The 23,529-nt window shown below is 37.7% G+C and overlaps 1 protein-coding gene across 4 annotated transcripts in view; it reads left to right on the top strand.

The window, feature by feature from the left end:
* Lrp2 (LDL receptor related protein 2) overlaps positions 1 to 23,529 on the top strand; it is a 193,938-nt gene that overhangs the window by 35,099 nt on the left and 135,310 nt on the right. For all 4 annotated transcript variants that reach the window (XM_040294432.2, XM_040294431.2, XM_021727069.3 and 1 more), the window contains exons 2-7: positions 814 to 921; positions 3,184 to 3,306; positions 6,519 to 6,635; positions 20,813 to 20,923; positions 21,237 to 21,350; positions 22,670 to 22,786. In XM_040294432.2, coding sequence (XP_040150366.2) covers positions 814 to 921; positions 3,184 to 3,306; positions 6,519 to 6,635; positions 20,813 to 20,923; positions 21,237 to 21,350; positions 22,670 to 22,786 — 690 coding nt within the window. The remainder of the gene's footprint in view (positions 1 to 813; positions 922 to 3,183; positions 3,307 to 6,518; positions 6,636 to 20,812; positions 20,924 to 21,236; positions 21,351 to 22,669; positions 22,787 to 23,529) is intronic.

The raw sequence follows: 23,529 nt of genomic DNA, 5'->3' as shown, positions 1-23,529 counted from the left end.
CAGAGATAACCACTGGTAACATTTTGATCTTTTTTGACATTTTTCTTTTTTCTGTATGTGACTTTGTTAGAGGTAAAATTTGCATCCTTGTCTTTGTTTACATTACATTGTAAATATTTCTCCAAAAATAATTAGAAATTCTCATAACCATTTTCAAAAATTCATAGTAGGAGGCTTGAAATTTCTTTTATTATAAATAATGTGATAAAAATCTTTATATTTACATAAATATTTGTCTAATTCTCTGGTTAGGTCCTGAGAAAAAAAATACTTAGAAAAAAAATTACTAAGGTAAAAAAGAGAACATTTTTTAAAAACAGGATGCACTTTGTCAAATTGGTCACATCAGGGTACGGTCTAATCAACTATATTATGAAAATGACCTTTCTATAGACCTCCAAGGAAATTTTTTTTATATTATCAGATGGGGTAGAGAGGGAAAATGAGAGGGAAGAGGAGGGGGGATAGTAGGGGATAGGAAAGGTAGCAGAGTACAACAGTCACTAATATGGCGTTATGTAAAAATGTACATGTGTAACCGATGTGATTCTGTAATCTGTATTTGGGGTAAAAATGGGAGTTCATAACCCACTTGAATCAAATGTATGAAAGATGATATGTCATGAGCTTTGTAATGTTTTGAACAACCAATAAAAAAGTGTTTCTAATTAAAAAAAATGTTTTGCATTTCTTTGGTTACTAATTAGTTGAATATTTTTTCATTTTTATCAAAAATTTATATTTCTTTAATAAAATGTCTGAAGCTTTAAATTTTATTTTCAAACTGTTTTTTCTGTTTCTTGGGTATTATAGAATGTGACAGTGGGAATTTTCGCTGTGGAAATGGGCACTGTATCCCTGAAGCCTGGAGGTGTGATGGTACCGGGGACTGTTCGGACGACACAGATGAAGCTGGCTGCCGTAAGTGGGGGAGGACCAGGCTAAGCTCTTTTTGATGCTTTGTGTTGATTTCAGCCTATCAAAGAAAAGAGCTATGCTTAATGATAGATCCAGGGCTGGGCTCAAATCATTTGTAATCTGTATAACTGAAAAAGAGAATCCATGGTATTAATAATAGTTTCACTCCCTTTACGGAAGATGTTCAATTTACATCAGTTTCTATCTTACCCTTGTCCCATGGCCACAACTTTGATGTGGAAATTGATTTTGCCATTAGTTTTTTGAAATCTATAAGTGACTGTTGCTGATCTATTCACTCTGGAAGTTTTTCAAATCAACAAAAATAAAAAAAATATGTTATCTGAAGTACTCTAATTTGTACTTCAATAAGGAGTCTATTCGTATATAAAAGATGTAATGTAGAGCTGGGTGTGGTGGTGCACACCTGTAATCCCAGTGACCTTGGATGCTGAGGCATGAAGATCACAAGTTTGAGGCCAGCCTCAGCAACTTAGTGAAACCCTGTTTCAAATTAATAATAAAAAATAAAAATAAATGTAGTGTAATAAAGAAATAAAATAAAGAATAAAAAAGTGTTTAGTGTGATATTGTTTTTTAAAAATTCTTGTTAAAAATGTGAAAAGTAAATCCTAAATGTAAGTAATTATAAAATAACTTTTACATGTATTCATATAGCTTCCAAAATTATGCTGAGGTGGCTTTTAGATTAGGAAAGTGAGCTCTAAAGAAGTTATTGCTTATTGTAGCCTCACAGTTGGTGAGTGCCTTGCACAAGTCCCTGCCCTTCAGTCCACTGCTCTTTCTTACTTGGCTTAGGTGATCAATCACTTTGCTGTAATAGGTAAGCAGACAAGGGTTATTATCCCATGACCAGGAAAGTAGATGAAAAACCCTTGTTTTGAATTGTCCACATCCTGTGGGCACCCCAGAACTGCCAAACTTGGGTGTTTTGTTTGATGATGACTCATTTGAAAATGTAGGGAAGGGTAAGAAATTGGATCCATCCAGTGCTTCTCAAACTTTCAGGCACAAATGGATCACCTTGGAACTTGTGAAAGTGCATATTTTGACTCCATGTGTATGGGGTGGGACCAGAGATTCTCCATATCTCAAAGTTCCCAGCTGACACTTGATGCTCATACTTGGAATAGGAGAGCAGCTATTTTGTGGAGACATCATCCTGTGCTATCAGTTTGCTTCCTTTGGGCTTACTGAGTTCACTTTTTTTTTTTTTTAAATAATATGAGCAAAAAGCTCAGAGGAAGCAAATTGAGAACAGTGTAATCTAGGATAGAGGAATAAAGGAAAAGTTATACCACCAAGTCTTCTGAGAGTGTTACTACATATCAAGGTCTTATGACAACAATACCAAAGACAAAGATGATAGCAACCAGCATCATATGGCACTTTTGGAGATATTATTTATTTATTTATTTACAATGAACTATGAGATAAGAATAGTCTCCATGGAGCAACATCTCCAGTATTTTTAATTTTTTTTCTTTATTTTGAGGCAGGGTCTGAGTTAACCTGGAGCCCAGTAAATTGCTGAGGCTGGCCTGGAATTTGTGATCCTCTTTTCTCACTTCCTGGGTAGCTGGGATTATAGGAGTGTGCCACTGAGTCTGGCTATTCTCTGTTTTTATAATGCTTGGGTCAACAGTTTGTTTTGATGCCATTGATGAGATTATCTGAAAATGAACTTTAATAAAGTTCAGACTTCAAATATATTGAGCAGGACTTAACGTGTGTGTGTGTGTGTGTGTGTGTGTGTGTGTGTGTGTGTGTGTGAGTGTGTGATACTAGGGATTGAGTTTAGGGTGCTGAACCAATGAATTACATCCCAATCCTTTTTATTTTTTATTTTGAGACAATATCTTGCTGAATTGCTGAGACTGGCCTTGAACCTGTGAGCTTCTTGCTTCAGCCTCCCGAGTAGATATAATTATAGAAGTGTGACACTGCCCCTGGTGACATAGTGTTTTTTTGTTTTTTGTTTTGGTAGTACTGAACATTGAACCCACAGTGCTCTACCACTGAATTATATTCCCAGCCCTTTTTATTTTATTTTTGAGACAGGTCTCACTAAGTTGTCCAGGTTGGCCTTGAACTTCAGATCCTCCTGCCTCAGTCTCCCTAGTAGCTAGGATTATAGGCAGGTGCTGCCATGCTTGGCGACATATGGTCTTTTGCAGTAAGAATGTTTTTCTGGTATAATGGGACAGATGTTTGCCATAGTGAGTTCTTTTTTGGTTGTTTCAGCTCGTCAATCCTGCCAGTCGGGTAATTTCCAGTGTGAGAGTGAAGGAAACTGCATCCCAAATATCTGGGTGTGTGACAATGAGGAGGACTGTTCGGATGGCTCAGATGAACATCAGCATTGCCGTATGTGTTTAGAGAGGCATCTTATTTTGTTTTTTTGGACATTTCAATTCTAATCTGTCACAGATAGGTTACACACAATGTCATGATTCTTTGTACATAAATACTGAGCTAGATATTAAGTGACCAGAGAACCTATGCCAGCAATTCAGAGGGTGAATGACATTGAAAAGGGTGAATGTACTAAAGACTTAGAAATATGTCCCAGCAATTTGAAACTGGGATAGGTTCCCAATCTTTAATTTGGTTTATATTATGTTCAAGTAAGAAAGAAAATATTTGCTCATTCACATGGTTGGCAGTTGGATGAAATCCGTTTGCTCCAGGGGCCCTCTCTGCATTCAGTACTTTCACCTCTGTGGCCCAAGTATTAAACTCTCTTTTTTGGACTACTACAAGCTAGAGGCATTGTTGGTAGTGACTTCAGTGTTACTACATGGTATGAGCTGCCACAAGAAAGAAAATATTAGCAATGAGTGGACCCTGGCAATGGGTGCATCCCTGGATAAGGCCCCACTATAATCTCATCATGCTCATGATTTCAGTGACCTTTTGTGGGCTGATGAGAGCCAAATCCATGCCTATACTTTAGTCTTGTGGATTAAACTACTTTTTGAATATCTCCAAGGTGCATCAAACAAAAGGTGCCTCAACTGAAACCAGTTGTCTTCCCCCACTGAACTGACTTTTCCCACCGTATTTGCTGGTCTATGTGCTTTATCTCTATTAATAGAAATAAAATTTAGCCCACTAGAAGTTACTGGAAGATAATACAAAATCAGAAGTAGCCCAGTTGGGGCTCTTTTACTTGTTAACCTATACTTCATGAAATATATTTCATAATGTAAGTATTTCATTACATAAAAATAATTTGTAAATGACATGAAAGAGGTAATCAATTCACATGGGAAGGTTATTACAACCCCCTTGGCGACCATGCTAGAAACTTGGAAGTTGTTCTTGATTCTTTCCTCTCCTTCACCGACTCCTGCCTAATTTACCTTATAAACATTTCTAAGGTTTCTTTCTTATTTTCCATTATGTGACCACTCACTGTCAGCATCTCTCACCTGGATGGCTGCAACAGCCTCCGGATTGGCTTCTTTGCCTCCAGTCTTGTGCCCCGCTCAGGGTCTCCCCAAAACTGATGAAAAGATCTAACCAAAACCCTTTGCCCACTCTCCATCACCTCTGGTTGTGATTCCTGTCTGGAAATGTCCATATGGGGCACCGTAGTGCTTGCAGTTTCCTGTTCCAGCCTTTTTCCTCCATTCCTCCTGCCTGAAGAATCATTGCTACATAGTCCTTGTTTCCTTTTGGTCTAGATTACTGCTACTTCTCCTTTAAAACCCAGAAGAGGTGTCCCTTCCTCAGGAAACTGTCCCAATCCCATGTTCCTGTCCCAGGGTAAATTTGGGACCCTTCTGTGATGCTTCTATAGTTCCTGTGATGTTTCTATAGTTCCTGTAATTTACTTTCATAATTATTTTCTAATTATTTCTTAAAAGGCTCCCCCAGAAGACTATGAACTCCTTAAAGACAGGGATTGTGCTTAATTCATCTTTAGATTCTCAATGTTGGTGAACTTGGTGGCACCTAGTAGACCCTCAATAGATGTTTGTATAATGAGCAAATAAAGCATTAGATCAGCTCATGAGATTATGTAATTTTTACCTGTCATTTCTCTACATTTAATGAGCTTTTAATTACTCCCTCAAACTTTTTGAAATCTTAAGTCCAAAATATAGAATTATTTGGGCTTGATTTTAAGAAGAAAGCCATGATCATTAACATAATACTGGCACCTGCTTTAGTTTCTTTTCACACTTAAGACCACTCATAACCTACCTTTTCAGGAATTAAATAAATCTCTTTAATTTTATGTGACAATTGAAAATATATATTTAAATACATTATGTGGAAATATAATCTTTTAAACCTTATTCAAGGTAAAATAGTGTTTCTGTCGTGGGTAGAATTTAGACATTGAAGTGCCTTCTAGAAGAGTTTATCTATTCTGAACTTATTAATAAAAGTAAAATTTAGTCTTCAGATACTCAGTGATGGGAGAAAATATGAAATCTGTAAGCATTTCAGAAATAGGCAGACTGCAAAACCTTTTATTTCCTATTCAAGAATTACATGACACATTCACGAGAAAGCAAATTGAAGGAAGTGACAGGAAAGATACAATCAATTAAGCATGGAAAGGGTTTTCAAAAAATATACATGAAATTCTGAATGTTTGAAATTTCAAGTATAAACTCTAAAGCTGTCATTTTTTACTTGTCTCTTAGAAAGGTTTTTCTAACAATTTTGATGGCATATAAATATATATATATAATTATTATTATTTTTTTAAAAACCAAAAACCAAGTTTGGCTAAACCTAAGTATTTTTAACTATATAGAGGTATAGGAAGCTCTGTAAAATTCAGGCGAAAACCTCTTTCTTCCATTAGAGGATTACGTTTTTTTTTTTTAGACGATCATGTTTCTCAAATGCTTCTCTTTTTATGTGGATAAGATCATGTTACCAAGTCTAGGTAGTTCCTGCCTGAGCTACAGAACACCTTTCCCTCATGCTTGCAGGCAATAATCATTCCATTTTATGTTTTGTCCAGAGACTCACTTGATAAACTGCTGATGCCCTGCTTTTACCTGAACTCATCGACATAGGATAAAATCAAACTAAAGATTTTTTGTTCATAAAATTGACACATGGCCAATGTAGACACTTTATAAAACAGAAAACTGTAAAGAAAAAAGCCCATAAAATCACTCATATTCCCACCATTCAGGAATAACCACTGTTAATCCTTTGACATATTTCCTTGTTCAAAAAAGGATTTCAGTGGGGGAGGGGTGCTTACCAATCCTTGCTTAATCCCTATGTCTTATTTCACTCATCATCTTGACCATGTATCTTTCCAGTATATATTGTATTCTCAACACAGGTGGATCATGCAGTTGTCTACACTAGGATGCTGGAGTGTCTTTTTTGTTCTGAGGGCATTTTGACAATATAATATCTTTGCTTTTGCATGGTAAGTTTAGCTTGCTGGTAGCAGGGTACTCTGCCTTGTATCCCTGTGAACTTTTATGCCCAGTATCTGCTCTGCTTTCCAACATCCTCATTCATATTTGGGAACTATCAGCCGGTTAGTTTCTGTCAGACTGTGATGATAAATTAAGTAATGTCTTTCCCCTTCACAGCTGGGAGGACATGCTCAAGCCATCAGTTGACGTGCTCCAATGGTGAGTGTGTTCCAAGGGAATACCTGTGCGACCATGTCAGAGACTGCTCAGATGGAACTGACGAGAGAGACTGCCGTGAGTCTGTTTCAGTCTTTGCACTGTATTTAGTTTCACCCTTGTCCCTTTGGCATTTTAATCAATTTGTTAGATTTGTTGATGGACAGAAATGCCTACAATACTCCTCTTGTTGTTGAAATCTCTTGGCAGATTCTTTTGTGGATTAAGGGTGATGTTCTGATAGGAGTCTATTTTTAACAAGACATTGTAAGTTTGTCCTGCCTTACTTAGCCCATCAAGTTTTTGCATGTTTTGAAGTAGGAAACTTTTAACATAGAATCTAGAAAGATGATTGAAGATGCTGAGTATAAAATAGAGTTTGGTCAATTTTAACTTTTATTACACTGCTATAGAAAATTGGTGGATACAGTTTCTCATTAATTTTTTTCCCGCTTTTGTGGATACCACATTTTCCAGATTATCTTTGGAAAGTATTATATTCTGAAAATGGCTTTCCTGGGCTGGGGTGTAGCTCCCCTCCCCTCCCTGCCTGGAAATGACAGGCAGAAGGAGAGCAAATGGTTTTTCCTATAATGGCAATATATCAGTTTGTAACTGATTGCCATAAACTAAGGCATATAAGTCACAATATTCTGTGTGTAATACATAGATATTACCATAACCAAAGCAAGAAAATACAGACATGTTGCATTATGTACTAACAAGAGTCAACTGCCTCTCTTGAGTTTTATACCAAATTGTTAGAATGAATATAAAAATATAGAAATTAGCTACTGTGTCATTTTTTAAAATTTTTGAATGTAATGCTGGGGATTGAACCCAAGTCATTGTACATGCTAAGCAAATGCTCTGTCTTTGAGCTATATTCTCAGCCGTTTTTTAAGTTTTGAGTTAGAGTCTGGTTAAATTGCCCACGTTGGCCTCAAACTTCCAATCTTCATGTCTCAACCTCCTGAGAGGCTGGGATTACGGTCGTGCACTACAGTACCTGATCTTGTGTCAGGTTTATAGTCAATCTAGTTCTGTCCTTAACCTTAGAAATACCCAGTTTCTCTTAAAAGTCTGCCATTGTGAATTTATCCATAACTTCCTTGAGTTTTTATACGTTTCTTCCTGACATTATTTTTAGCATACTCCTGTGTAAGTTTATCACATGCTTCATGGAGATGCTTCCTTTGTTTTGCTCTTAAATTTATGTTTAAAGCTTCAAGGAAGCTTTTTTGTCACTGTGACCAAAATACCTGACAAAAACAATATTCAGGAGGGAAAGTTTATTTTGGCTCATAGTTTCAGAGGTTCAGTCCATGATATGCTGACTCCATAGCTCTGGGCTATGGTGTGGTGAAGGAAAGCATCTCTGAACATGGCAACCAGGAAGCAGAAGGAGCTCTGCTCACCAGGGACAAAATATAAATCCCAAAAGCATACCCCCTATGATCTACTTCCTCTAGGCATACCCAACCACTCAGTCAATCCATATCAGTGGATGAATCCACTGATTAGGTTACATCTCTCATAATCCAGTCATTTCACTTCTGAAAATTCTTGTATTGTTTCACACATGAGCTATTGGTGGACACCTCAAATCTAAAACACAACATCAAGTATTCCAATAACTGGTGAACAGATTTTATGTATCTTAGAAACTTTGATCAAATGCTTCTCAGTTATTATGTATCCAGTGAATTTAAGTTTTAAGCTTTAGCCTGTTCTCATGGGATACCACCTCTACTGTTTGAAAATTTTGATTTAATTTTAGTTCTCTGGGCTCTCTCTAAGTCCCTTCCTTTGAGCCAAGTGGTATATTTTATGCCTCTTAATGAAAGGTCTATTTTCTATAATTTTTTTAAACTAATCTTTTCAACATGGTGCCATGTATAGGGTGGAAGCTTACATAAATTAACTATGGTAAGCAAGTTGCTTCTGTTAATGGAGGAAATATTTGTACATAGAAATGGAAAGACCTGTGCCTGGGTTCAATCCCTAGAATCATACAAAAAAAAAAAAGAAAGACACAGTAACTAATTCCTATATTTTTATATGTCCAGATTCATATTGAATATGAACCATTCCCACTCTTGTACAATTTTATTTTATTTTGTGTTGCAATACTGGGAATCCATCCCAAGGTCTCACATAGGCTAGGCAAGTGCTCTACCACTGAACTACACCTGAAACCCCATGCTTGGACATTTTAAAAACAATACTTCTCCAGTTTTTCTTCCATTGAATGTTACTTACTTCACTTATTTTTCTTTTTTTGAAAGAAAGGTCTGTGCTATTTATCTATTTTCTAGCAGAATTTCTGGTACATTTATATTCTGGAATAATTTTCATTCTAAATGTTCTCTTTTGAAAGAGATTATGGTACCTCTAATTTGAATTTCCCTTCACTTTGGAAATTATGCAGAGCATTTAGATCTCACACTAGTAGTTTTAGAGATGGTAGTGCACAGCCAGCACACAAGTCAAGGACTCTCACGACTTTGTGAGGCAAACACTAGGTCTTTCACTGAGACAAGTGAAGAAAATATTTTTGATTAATTACGGTGATAAATCATATATTTTTGCAACATTTTGTAAATTTCAGGTCGTTATATAAATTATTATTATTATTAGGTTCCTTAATGAGAACAATAAGGCAGGCAGTTATTTACTCTCTTATGAATAAAGAAATGAAAACTTCAAAGGGTCTAGACTGGCTCATTCAAGATTGTGTGGCAGAGTTGGTGCTTGGCTCATTGTCTGGTTTCACGTCTAGAGATTGCCCCTCATGAAGGACAGAAGAGGAGAGTCCTCCCTTATGCCAGTTTAAAAGAGTACTGGAGGCTTGTGTCACCCGCCAATAGCCTGTATCTTTATCCCTTATTTGCAAGTGGATAAAAATGAGTGCCTTATTGCAAATGCAATGGAAATGCTACTTTGGGGAAAATAAAAGGCAGCTGAAACAGACGGTTTGGACGTTTTCCATGAGCACCCTGCAGCCAAGTCTAAAGTTGCTAGTACAACTGCCTCACAACTTTGCCAATGGACCGTCTGGAAAAGCCTGGCAGGATATGAGCATGCAAGTAGCCCTGATAAAAGGAATGAAGGGAAGAAGCTGAGCTTTATAAAATAACTAAGTAGGAATTTTTAATCAAACATTTTTATTAAAAAATAATTCAGTACAACTAATTGGTGAAATAAGTATTCGTTTAGAAAGACATCAGGATTTATAGCTGGTTCTTTCTGGAATGATGTAAATCATCAACTTTTCAGGACACAACATGACCCTAAACACAAGTTTTTTTTCCTTGTGGTACTGGGAATTGAACCAGGGACACTTACCACTAAGCTATATCCCTGCCCTTTATATTTTTAATTTTGAGACATGTTCTTGCTAAATCGCTGATGCCAGCCTTGAACTTGTGACCCTCCTGCCTCAGCTTCCTTAGGGATAATCCTGGCTGGGATTATAGGCGTGTGCTTCCATGCCTGGCTCATATAAGGGATTTTGTGATGAGATCTTCTTTCCTATTTCCCTCTACCTTATTTTTTTGTTTTTATTTTTTTTATTTGTGGAAGAGTGTTAAAAACCCTCACACTTTGGAGGAAATTAAGAAAAGGATCTTCATACTTACTCATTAGTGCTTTGATCTGTTGATAGCCAGATAGACACAGAAGGAAATGAATGGCCAGGATCAAAGTCCTTAGAAAGTGGCAGTATGGTGGTGGGGCAGGATTGGCTCTGTTTTGTTTTCCCTCTGTTTGAGGCTCTTGTGGAACATGGGAAAGGGGACTGCCATTCACTAAGCACCAGTCACTATCCTGGGCACTTTTCTCATTGGCAGGTGTCATCTCCTGCTTTATGGAGATGATAAAGTTTACCAAGAAGCCAGGGCAGAAGAGTCGTAACATTAACCTACATTTAAACTGTCGGTGCTCCATGCTCTTAGAATACTTTTCTTTAACAAAAAACATTTATAAAATAGTTTTGCCTGAAGATTACTTAGCTATTTAAAAAAAATTATTTCACTGTGGAGGTTTTAACATAGGAAAGCAGAATGAACTGTATAGTGAATCTCTTTCTACTTATCACTCAGTTATAACAACTATCAGTTCATGAATAGTTTCATTTTACCTACATCCATTTATTCTCCTCACACCATATTATGAAGCAATTCTCAGGATCATATAATTTTATCTGTTAATATTTTAGTATTTATCTGTATAATAAACAAAACCACAATATCATTATCATACCTAAAAAGTTAAAACAACTGTTCTTTAAAATAATTAGATATATAGTCAGTTTTTTTAAAAAATTCCCTAAATTGTCTTGCTATTATTTTTACAGTTTGATTACTTAACTTAGAATCCAAATAAAATATTTATGAAGGAGGTAATTGATATATTTCTTAAGAATTTTTATTTGGAGGTTTTTTTTTCCATTTCTGTTCTTTACTCCTTACAATTGGTGAAAACAAAACAAAGCAAAACAGGTTACTTGTCTTGGTGTTTTCCACAATCTGGACTTTGCTTATTTCATCCTCAATGTCCTTTAACATGTTCTTCTCGCCTTTGAATTTCTTGGAAATTGCCTAGATCTGAAATTACCTAGATGTCAACTGTAGCACTAATGACATTTGGGGCCAGATAAATTTTTATTATGCTGGGCTGTCTTGTGCATTATGGAATGTCCAGCAGTATCCCTGGTCTCTGTGTATTTGAGTACCTCCCAGGTGTGACAACTAAAAATGTCCTCAAATTTTGTCAAACATCCTTTGGGACAAAAATCACCTTCGTACTGCTTCAATTAAAATGACTAATCTAGAATATTCTGCTCTAATGCCATCCATTTCCCTGCAAGTTCCATGATTTTGTCATTTTTTAGTGCAGAGTAATACTCCATTGTGTATAAATGCTACATTTTTTAAATCCATTCATCTATTGAAGATTAACATTAAACAGGGACGAGAGGTGGGAGGGAAAGGGAGAGAGAAGGGAAATTGCATGGAAATGGAAGGAGACCCTCATTGTTATACAAAATTACATATAAGAGGAAGTGAGGGGAAAGGGAACAAAAAAACAAGGGGGAGAAATGAACTACAGTAGAGTGGGTAGAGAGAGAAGAGGGGAAGGGAAGGGAGGGGAGGGGGGATACTAGAGGATAGGAAAGGCAGCAGAACACATCAGACACTAGTATGGCAGTATGTAAAACAGTGGATGTGTAACCGATGTGATTCTGCAATCTGTATATGGGTAAAAATGGGAGTTCATAACCCACTTGAATCAAATGTATGAAATATGATATGTCAAGAGCTTTGTAATGTTTTGAACAACCAATAATAAAAATTAAAAAAAAATAAAAATGACTAATCTAGAGTATTGAACCTCTAAATCAGAGGAGGGGTGGAGATGGTTCATCAAGGTGAGACTAATTTGTGTTTAAGGTTGTATGTTTCCATCAGGGGGCACACAATGCCGCCTGCTCTCTTTGAGATGTTAGCGGCCATTGATTATAATTGCTGAGATCCATTTAGTCACAGTGGTGCTTAGATATTTTAAATGAAATTTAAGCTATTAGAGTATTTCCCATGTTATCAAGGATCAAGTGAGATTTGACCAGAAATAATGTTTATTTTATTGTTTCCACAGTCATGAAGCATAGGAACCATTACTTCTCTAGAAATGTCATATCTGCCTATGGATTTGACTTTTTTTCTGTTTCTCAGAAATAAATAAGATTGTCTATCTGGATGAGTCTAAATATATTTGGCACCTAGAAACCACAGGGAGGGATGTTGAAAAAGCTTCAAGGAAGAACTTAATTCCACCCCCCCCCCCCAGCACCTCCCAATATTTGAAAGAATCAAGAAGCCTATCCCTGGGGCTCAGGGCCCTGCCGGTTAGACCAGACCCTGTGTTAGAGAGCCTACGCTTTCAAGCTTCTAAAATCAAGACATTGGGCTCCAAGACAGAGAAACTTGTGTCCATTCCAGGCATTCCTTTCTAGAACAAAGAATAGTGTGTGAGAGTCTTCTCAGGGAGGTAGGGAGAAGGGAGGTAAGAAAATGAATGAGGTGGTGAGAAAGTCGAGGAGGGTATTAGGGTCCCAATAAAAAGATTACCTTGGAAATAAATTTGGTATAGCATGAGAGATTCGTATCTCCGTCTTTTTACCTGCTATATTCTTAAAGGCTTAAGAATATTCTACAGCTTGTGTAATATTTCTGAATATGTTTGTATATATGTATCTATATATGTGTGTGTATCTCTATCTAAGCCTATATTTATATTTGTGAAACAGGTAAAAACTCATATTTCCCCCTAAGTTATTTTATTATTCAGTCTGGTCATCAGGGATCTGATATTCAACAACTTGTCAATTAATTTTTTTTTTCTTTTTTAAGGAACAGATTCAAAACTGCAGTCCATTTTACTTCTAATGGGATTAGCATCAAGGAAAACCCACTCATGCAGAGTGTAAGATAAACATCAGAACAATGCAGCAATTATGGGTCATTCAATTAATATATTGAAGTGACTTTGGGTTGCTCAAAAATACTGCAGTCTTTTTTTTCAGAGAAATAAAAAGATTATTTTGTTTTATTGAGTACCATATTAGAATGATTTTGGTGTGAGTAAAACTATCGCTAATTATCGTGGGTTTGCAGCACTTCTCCTTTGTTCCTTAGGAATGCCAAAGAAAGGGTACAATCCCTGCTACAATGAAGGCTTTCTTGCTGGTAATCAGCAGTGTTTGGTCTGCCTGCAACTGGGGCCGCTTTGTCCCTGAAGTTTTATTCCTATTGACTTTCTGTTCTTTAGGATTTAAACATTTCCCTTTGTATATCTAACTGCTGAAACTCCAACTGGGGGAACAGTTGGAAGGGAGTGATGAAGATGGTAGTCATTCTCTGGACTGTGAGGGCTTCCGAAGGGCACCTTCTTTCAACTCAGTTCCACATGTTAGCCTGCCTGTCAAGCCTTGCTGCAGTGACCCCATCTCACATGCCACAGCACACATGCACCTTTGCAGCATTCTCACAGTCGAGATAGGAGTCAGAGCCTGAGACCTTGAGGAAAGAGGAGAATCTTTTGTATATCTTTTGAATGTTTCCATCATTCAAGTACTTTCTAAATATTTCCTGACTTTAAAAAAGACTCTGAGATCTCTCCCAGCCATTGCCCAATTTCTGTGCTCCTTTTTAAAACAATGTGATGTGGAAATGTCTTTAATGACTGTTTCTATTTACTCTCCTCCTTTTTTTCTTGAGGCTACTGAAAGTGATCCTGCATTTCCACCAATCCTCTGAAAACATTCTTGTTAATGCACCACTGGCTGCCATTTTGCTGAACCTAATGGTTCTTGTTCAAATATCTCCTCCCCAGAGATACTCCCCACTGTCACTGTTTGTTATTTCACTCTGCTTTATTTTTGTAACATTTTTATCCATGCACATTTACTTTAATGTCCAGTGTTCCTTTCCTCCAGAGTATAAGTACCACGAGAGCAGGGATTTTCGTTTTTTTCCTCTCTCTCGTATTTAGTTCTTTTGAATGAATATCTAAGAAAGACTGTGGGAACTTCTAGTTTGCTTTTTAATTTACCTCTGTATTCACAGTATCCAAGAAGTCAGATTTCAATAACCATATCTTCAGTAGGACAGAATTCTAACTAAGGCAGGCAGTGCCCTGAGGAATAACTGGTTCCTGGCCTACTGACATTTCACCCAGATGACTGTCTGAATTATCTTGGTCCAAGTTCCCAGCAGGGGGATAACTACACCATTTCTAGTGACTGGAATGTGGTCTCCCATAATCCTGGGGAGCAGTTAGCTTTCCTATCTCTTTGATTAGTCTTTGCCTGTATATTCTGCCAAAGTCATTGGAAATAGGAAGAGATGGGAAAGACACCAAGGTATTTTGTGGCCCTGAGTGAAAACATGTGGGGCCCATAATTCCTCCTATGTAGAACCAGTGTCTCTGATACAGTGCACATTGTATGTGTTTGCTCATCCGTGACAAGGCCTCTTACTTCTTTGCCCTGTTCTTTGGAGCTTTTGATGTACAATTTTCCATCTTGTGTCTCATTTACTCCAGTATTAGAGCTTGGGTGAGGTTTTTCAAACTTATTTTTAAGCAATTTAGTATTGTATCAGTCTTAATCTGCCCTGCGGATTTTGGTGATAGCTCCATGTATGGGAAGATGGAGGGGCTTCGGATCCAGAGTTCCTCTCAGACACATTTCTAAGATCAGGTCCCAACTGATAGAGACTAGATAGGAATTTGGGGGCTTAAGCCCTGGCTAGTACAAAGGGAGCAGGATAAGGAAACCTTGATAACTTCATGGATCTCCCTTTTTGACTTGGCTTCCTTAAAGTGGCTTAGACTGAACTTGACGTGTGAGTGAAATTCTACTAGTCTTGGGATCACCATATTTTCTTTCTCTTTCCAAGATGTTGAGTTGATTTTCTATTTCCATTTTATAAATCTGATTTTATATATATATAATATATATTTTATATATATATATACATTATATATATTAAATCTGATTATATATATAATATATATATAATATATTATATATATATACACACACACACACACACACATGCACACACATATATGTGTGTGTATTTAGTTGAAAGTAACTTCTAACTATTATTTTTTAGGGGGTACCGGGAATTGAACTCAGGGGCACTCAACCACATTCCCCAGCCTTATTTTGTATTTTATTTAGAGACAGGGTCTCACTGAGTTGCTTAGTGCCTTGCCCCTGCAGAGGCTGGCTTTGAACTTGCCAAACTCCTGTCTCAGCCTCCAGAGCTGCTGGGATTATAGGCGTGAACCACCACGCCCAGCAACTTCTAATTATTTTTAAAGGCTTCTTATGTAGAAAATGGGAGAAATCAAAGTGCATACCTCATGGGGTAGTTCTAAGGATGGAATAAGTTTCATACATATCAAGTACTATAACATGTTTCTGTGACACACTGTTCAGTATATGTTACCAATGACGATGGTGATAATGGTGATGATGGTGTTGCTTATTTAATTTTATGGGTAGTATTCACAATTAAGTCCTGGCAGCCCAACTAGTAAGCTTCTTCTGGCAAATCATTACTTGAACTGAATTAGTCTGTCTTAGAGCCAAAATAAGAAACAAGGTTGACTCTGCAACCTTGAGAAGTCCCAGGTATCTGGGCTGCACTTACATCAATAACTTCTTGTTTTATTTTCAATCTTGGGCTCATTTTTAAATCTACATTTAAGGTGCTGCCTTCCCCTTCCTTCTTTCCTTCTTTCTTCTTTTCTTTTCTTGTGGCACCTGGGATTGGACCCAGGGATGCCCTACTACTGAGCTATATCCCCAATCTCTTTATTTTTGTTTTGAGACAAGGTCTTGCTATATTTCCCAGGCTGGCCTTGAACTTGTGATTCTTCTGTCTCAGTCTCCCAAGAAGCCAACATGCCCAGATGCCTTCTCTTCCATTATAATCAGTTTGCCTTTTTTTTCTATGTTCTTTTTGGCCATTTTGTCAAATTGTGAGAATAGGATAGATTTACATTCTCCCTGACAAGATAATCAAGAATAGCACTTTATATCTTGCTCTGATGTAAATGATTTCCATTGTGGGAGGTTTATAAGGTCCTCAAACTACATTGTCTTCCTTGATTATATAAATAGAACTACAGCATGAAACTTTCTTGCTCCGAATTAAATCATTGACAGAGAAAACACTTAAAATATCCTCAAGCACCAATCTTGTAGGCATATTTTGGGGCATATGTGTGTGTGGACAAACCAGAGCATGTATCATTTGGAACTGGGAGAAGGTGAAAAAGAGAGAAGCAAGGGATGGTGGGAAAAAGGGTATTCCCACGTTTTCGTTTCTGATAAACAGTCTGGACACTGGTTAATAGGTACTTGTCAATCCTTCTATTCAAATAAAGCTCAGAAGGAAGAGTTCCTTTGTGTTCTTGTATGTGTCCTCTCACATTGTACTTTCCCCATACTTGGAATTCTCTAGGACGTTTCAGCCACTTGATGGATTTGCTCCAAGGGAAAAAGATTAGCCTCAGTCTTGCCAAGCATAAAAAAACAAAAATTAAATAAGATTTTAAGATATCTCCCAATGGAAAACTCAAAGGATTGTGCCTTCCTGCTTCCTGGGGTATAGAGAAACTCATTCATGAATGTCTTTAGCAAGAGAAGAAGGATCTGTTCATTTCTTTGCTCAGAGCAAAACTCTGTTCCCTCTTTGTGGGTCTCCAAAGGAGAAAACCATTTGGAAACATATTTCCAAGTATTTTCTATATTTAGTGAGTCAGCATATACCTCAGGTTATCTATGCGTAGCAAAGACCAGAAGGTGTGCAGGGGGTTGAGAGGGTCCTCTGCTGATTGAGAGAGATTCATTATCAGCATGGAAGGAGACAAGAAAGCTGTTTGTCAACTGCTGACCTTTGGCCAACACAATACCCTCCCTGATGACATCAAGCTGGCCCAGTTGTTTAGGGGCATGAGCCATGTCAGTGGGTACTGTTTTTGTTCTACTCCTTTCAGTTTTATGGCAATGACTCTCAAAAAGCAGGACAGAAAAAACAAGAGACCTGCCTAATACATTTCTTCCAGATCCCTCATATCCATAATAATCACCAAAAGTGTGGTACAGTCCCAGTTCAAATAAATTTTCCTCTTGACAGATAGCTTATCTATTGCAAAGAGCTGGGTTTTTAAAGATTTTTTTTTCTCCCTGCTGCTTGCTGCTGCTCTTAAAAGGCTAGATAACACACTGACACCAGGAGCTATCTGGTACATGGCAGGACGGGAATTGCTTGCTGGCCTCACCTGGCCTTTTGCATCTCTTGAAGACAGAATTAGTAAACAGAGTTGTCTGAACCATTTTAAAGGCACTTTTACAAAGCATACCATCTTAATGATGGAAAGACAGCAATAACCTTAAGCACTTGCTCATTTTTGGATGATTAACAAATAAAATGAAGTTCAGAAAAAATTTAGAAATTTAAACAGCTATTTAAAAATGCCTTGCATACCATCCCCACCCCACCCTCTGGGATCCAGCTTATTTATTTGTTACACTTAAAGTTTTATTTGACTGGACTGAGAATCAGATCTCTCAGAAATTTGTTCCTGGCATTTTTCTTTGGCTTCTGTCAGTCTCTTGGCCAAAAGTTCAGCATATTGGCCAAAAGTTCAGCATATTCTGTAGCCTCTTTCTTATCTTTTTAGTATACTGTTTCTTCAGAGCAATATGCTGGCATCTATGTTTCAGGACACATGGAGTAACAAGCTGAATACTTTGTTTCTTGCTTTCTTTGTTTAAGGGCTTTCTGACAATATAGTGATGGACATTTATTTTTATTTTTATTTTTTTGGTATCAGGGATCAAACCCAGGGGGGCTCAACCACTGAACCACATCCCAGCTTTTTTTTAAAAAATGTTTTATTTAGAGATAGGATCTTGCTGAGTTGCTTAGGGCCTTGTTAAGTTGCTGAGACTATTTTTGAACTTGTGATCCTCCTGCCTCAGCCTCTTGAGCCGCTGAGATGTACCCCCTTGCCCAGCCAACATCTTCTTTACAGATTGAAAGGTTTGCAGATTATGCCAGCTTGGGCCCAGGGTGATGAGAGACACTAGTATTAGTCCAGGAATACTCTTCTTTCCCCTTTATTCACCCCAGTAGTCAAGTTGAAAACACTCAGATTGGCATCCCCTAACAGATTTGTACTTTTTTCAGTTCTGGTTTGTGTTGGGAATTTCCTTCTTACTTTGTAGCAGGTGGATGTGGTCATGGGTCAGGACACCTGTTTCATGGGAAAACCTTGTTCTTTGTTCCTACCACTGATTCAGATCACATGATCCTTCTAATCTTCACCCATAGCACAGCAGCAACTTCTGTGGCCATACCCTTCTCATAAAAAGTAGGAAGCTGGTGTTCATTGTTGGCTTCAGTGAGTTTTTGGCAGCCTGTAGCTGGGAAGGAGATACTGAGCTTCATCTTGAAGCTGTTGGAGTGTCATGGAAAAGAGCCTTCTGTTTAATGTGACTGGTTCTGTAACTTTTGCCAGTTAGATACTCAAGAACTCTTGATAGATGAGGTTTGAACTTCTGGAGATGAGAAGATTTAGGTTTATTCCTTTTCTATACACAAAACATGAAAATATAATTTGAGATTTTTTTTAAAAGTGTGAGTTCTTAACAGAGGACAAGTTTAATACAGTTTTAGTACAGAATTTTGTGCACATCTTCTGTTTGAAAAGACTTTGGGATCATCCAAAGAACTGTCTGATGCATCTTTATATGTCTCTAATACATCACATTGGGTTCTTAAATGCAAATTTAGCCTCAATGTGGAACTGTGTAATCTGATCTTTGAAATCTTAACTAAGACATACCTTTTCCTTGGTTAAAAAGAAATCTGAAGACTGCGTGTGAGAATCACTAGGAAACATTTTTAATTAAAAATATAGACCAAGGATGATATCATACATGATGGAAGTATTGTAGTCAAAGACCATAAAAAGCAGATGTTCAGATATTTCAAAAGCTGTTTAAAATGGTCTCCTGTGATAACTCTATAGTAGTACTGAGCATTTCTTGAGCATAGTGAGTAGTGTCTTACTGCTAAGAATTCTAAAATAATAAGGCAGGTTCCTTGTCCTCCAGGGTTTTTATTAAGCTATGGGGAAAACAGATAAGAAACCAACAGAACAAATCCTATAGTTATGAGTCATGAGGGATACATGTTTCAAGTATGAGGAAACAGGAGGGACAGACACTATTTTGTTCTTCAAGGGACATCCTGATTTTCTGCAGGGTTAAACATCTAGTTAATAGCATTGAGATGACCATATATGTATAATATGGCCAAAAGACAGTTATCCCCAGAATCCATTGGTTCCCCATTCCTTGGATTCAACCAACTATGGGTAAAAATATTTGGAAAAAATTGCCTGTACTAACATGTACAGGCTTTCCCCCCTCATTATTCCCTAAAGAATATAGTATGATAAGTACTTACATAGCATTTATATGCTAGGTATTATGTATGAACTAGAGATTATTTAAAGTAAATGAAGGAATAGATGAATTCTACATAGGGACGAGGGGAGGGAGGGAAAGGGAAGAGGCAGAGGATTAGCAAGGATGGTGGAATGTGATGGACATCATTATCCAAAGCACATGTAAGAAGACATGAATTGGGTGTCAATCTTCTTTATATACAAGCAGAGATATGAAAAATTGTGGTATATATGTGTAATAAGAATTGTAATGCGAAAACACACCAAAAGTACATGTATAAAGTCATGAACTGGTGTGAACATATTTTATATAAAAAATATAAAAAATTGTGCTCTATATGAGTAATAAGAATTGTAATGCATTCTGTTGTCATTTAAAAAAATAAAATCAATAAAAAATAAATAAGTAAAGCAAATGAAATGATGTGTGTAATGCAAATACTGCAAATAATGCAAATACTGCACCATTTTACAAAAGGGTATTGGGCATCTTTGGGTTTTGGTATGCATTGGGTGGTCTTGGAACCAATCCACAGTATCCCCTGTGGATACTGAGGGATGGCTGTAATTTGTGCTTATGGAACAATTATGCTTTTCAGTTCCCAGGTGTTGTCTTTTTAGGTCCCTCTACAGGCTGCAGTAGATTATCTAGACAGGGGGAAGAAGAAGTAGTGACAGAGAGAGGGTAAACAGTTGAATAAGAGCAAATAGCTGCTGAGTGAGATCCCTGGGCTCAGACCTATTTTCTCTTTCTGTCATTTCAATGAAAAAAATGATCCTTTATTTCCCAGATCATGTGTGGGGGTACACGAGTTTCCTGGGATGTCATTTGTATCATGTAAAAAAAGGTTCCATTTTGAACTGTTAAATTCTTTGCAATTCTTCAGTTCTTCACTCAAAAGCCACTTACTTCTTTAAGGGAGAGATCCCTGGGTTTCCAAATCCCCCTACTGTTCAGCTCATAGCTTTCTGTAGTCTCTGCATTGGTATGTAACCTAGTTTGTCATCTGCTATTTGTGTCATTATTTGATTATGGTCCCTCTCTCTTATCTAATAGGAGGCCAGGGATCATATCTCTTTGTATACCAATATATGTTCACCATTTAGTGCCTAGCATATAGCTGTCACTCAAGAAATGTTTGCTGAAGAAATGTCTTAACTTAAGGTTCACTTGCTGTTTCTGTTCTTTTTAAAAATAGAATATCCAGTATGTGAGCAGCTTACTTGTGCTAATGGAGCCTGCTATAACACGAGTCAGAAGTGTGATTCGAAAGTTGATTGCAGGGACTCTTCTGATGAAGCCAACTGCAGTAAGTATGTGTGTAAGAGGTGCTGTGGTGTGTTGCAGCTTGAGAGAGCCAATTATCTGCACATCTTTCCAAGCCCACATTCAGCAAATTCATTTTAGTGGTCTGTAGTCAGCCTCTGGTGGGAGTATTTACACCATGATAATCGGTAAACATCACAAAGCTGGAGAAGGGGTTGTTAAACGTTTACCAGCACACTGCTGACAATAAGAGTCTTTTTTTAAACTTGAGACAGAATCTTCCTGTGAGATGAAATGGCTGCAGTGGAATTGAAATTCTCCCTTTTTTTTTCCCCTTTGTTAACCTTGTGTTCCAGCTGAGACATGCTTGCGTGACGAATTTCAGTGTGGCAATGGAGAGTGTATCCCTCGCGCCTATGTCTGTGACCATGACCACGACTGTGAAGACAGCAGTGATGAACATAATTGCAGTACGGTGATTCCCTTATGCTGGGTCATGTAGTTAGGAGTATTTTATGTTTGTTTTTTCCCACCAGATACCCATTTTCCTCTAAGGAAAGAGTCACTGTATTTGATTACACATGGAACCAAAAATTCATTTGGGGGCAGTGGGCTTGAGCCTTAGCCATGTATTGGGCCTGGATTCCTTTATCTTTCAAAGATCTGTGTAGAGTTGAAGGGTTGCTGACGGACAGTTTGCATTCTTTCCTTAGGCTGCAGGGGTACGGGTATATTGTATCACAGGATTCAGATTACCCATAGCTCAGGAATGGACCGATCACTTTGATAGTGGAGTGGAAGAAGAGCTCCAAAGGGAAGGAGTGCCCTACTAGCAATGGTTTTCCTTTCTTCTTTGAAATCACTGCCACATTCAAATTGGAGGGTCAAGAAAGTTTCAGTGTGCTATAGATGGCTTCTGTTGCCTCTGCTTCTTTGCCCTGATCCTACTTTTATTTTTGTGCTGTAGCCTGCAGTTTGAATGCCCTTTCTCTTACTTTTGCCATCTCCGGACTCCTTTTTTTTTTAGGAATATGTAACATTAGAAAGGAGACTCTGGGGGAATTTTAATTCCAATTCACTGGCAGGTTTTTGTGGTCATTTATTTACTAGAATGAATGATTTTTCTCTATATCTGTTTTGATTGGTTGGTACCCATGCCTTATGGGGTCACTGAATATTTTCATTATCATCCTAATTTTCTATGAGTGGGGCCTGATATTATTTCTGGACAGTATTTTTTAAACATTTTTATTTTTTAGTTGTAGTTGGACACAATACCTTTATCTTTTTAATTTATCTTTATGTGGTGCTAAGGATTGAACCCAGGGCCTCGCACATGCTAGATGAGTGCTCTACTGCTGAGCCACAATCCCAGACCTTGGTGACAGTCTTAAAGAGACTGTGACATCATGGGATGGTGACCCAAAATCCTGTGGTATGAAATAGCTGTGATGGTGCTTGTGGCAAAGTAAGAGAATGTTGGTCACTGGCACATTCAGCATCTGGATCAGTTTGCCTCCTCTGTTCTGTGTCAACCTATTCCTAGATTCTTAATCTTGAGAAGTAGAGACTGGCACCTGAGTTCGCTTCCTGGACCCAAAGCTGCTATTATCTTTTTCTTTCCTTCTGTTTATCTTCCTCCTTCTCCTCCTGTTTTTTTTTTTTTTTTTTTTTTTTACGTTTTATTAAGATACTGATGTAGAAACTTCAGTTTCTAGGAGCCCAGTTCAGGTAGTAGGGTGAGCACTTGGACTTTTGACTGTGTAGTGCAGCTGTTTCTCTCTTCCAGACTATCAGACCTGTGGTGGCCACCAGTTCACCTGCCCCAATGGCCAGTGCATTCATCAAAACTGGGTTTGTGACGGACAGGATGACTGTCAAGGCTTTGCAGATGAAGATGGCTGTGGTAAGGAGGAGGCGAGATTCCTACTGAAAAGCATTTCTTTTAAGTTTTTCCTCCCTTCCTTGTTAGAATTTTTTTACCCTCCGAATTGTCTGGGGTTTAATTAATTAGTGGGTGGATTAGAAGAAGGTGACTTCACTAGCTTTTCCTAAAATGTCTGAACCCAAATGTAGCATAACTTTTAACCTCTTCCTTCCTATTATTAAGGCAAAGTAGTTGGGACTGTCTCTTTTCTCTCTCATCACACTCTGATCTTTTCCTCCGTATTCCACTCTGCCTGCTTTACCTGTTGTAGGCTAGAGGATGTACGAAAATAGGGTAAAATGTGATTATTTCTCTTAGACCTTACAACCTTTAAAAATAACTTTGAACTGTGGCAACAGTTCAGTTTTGTTTTGAGTTTTTGCAAATTCTGATTTCCAGGTGAGACATTGACATTAGTGGTGATGGACAGGCCACACTGGGAACAGTGGGATGGAACTAGGGACTAGCAGGTGCAGGGCAGACTACTATTTAGTCAAGTGTTTAAAGATTATTTGAAAAGATAATTGCAAATGCCATGCCCTTCCTTACCTTGCTGTTATCATCAGCTGTCCTGAAGTTACTAACACCACACCATACTTCAAGTTGCCTGCACTGTTCCAGTCGTAGATATAATAAAGACGATGTTTGTTCTGGAACCATCCATTGGTCTCATGTTTCAGTGTCCAAAAATTATGGTTTTTCTTCTTCTGTCAACATTTCAC

The sequence above is a fragment of the Ictidomys tridecemlineatus genome, chromosome 7 (genome assembly GCF_052094955.1).
Source record: "Ictidomys tridecemlineatus isolate mIctTri1 chromosome 7, mIctTri1.hap1, whole genome shotgun sequence".
NCBI classification, from domain to species: domain Eukaryota; kingdom Metazoa; phylum Chordata; class Mammalia; order Rodentia; family Sciuridae; genus Ictidomys; species Ictidomys tridecemlineatus.
This window is presented reverse-complemented; position numbering and strand designations above follow the sequence as displayed.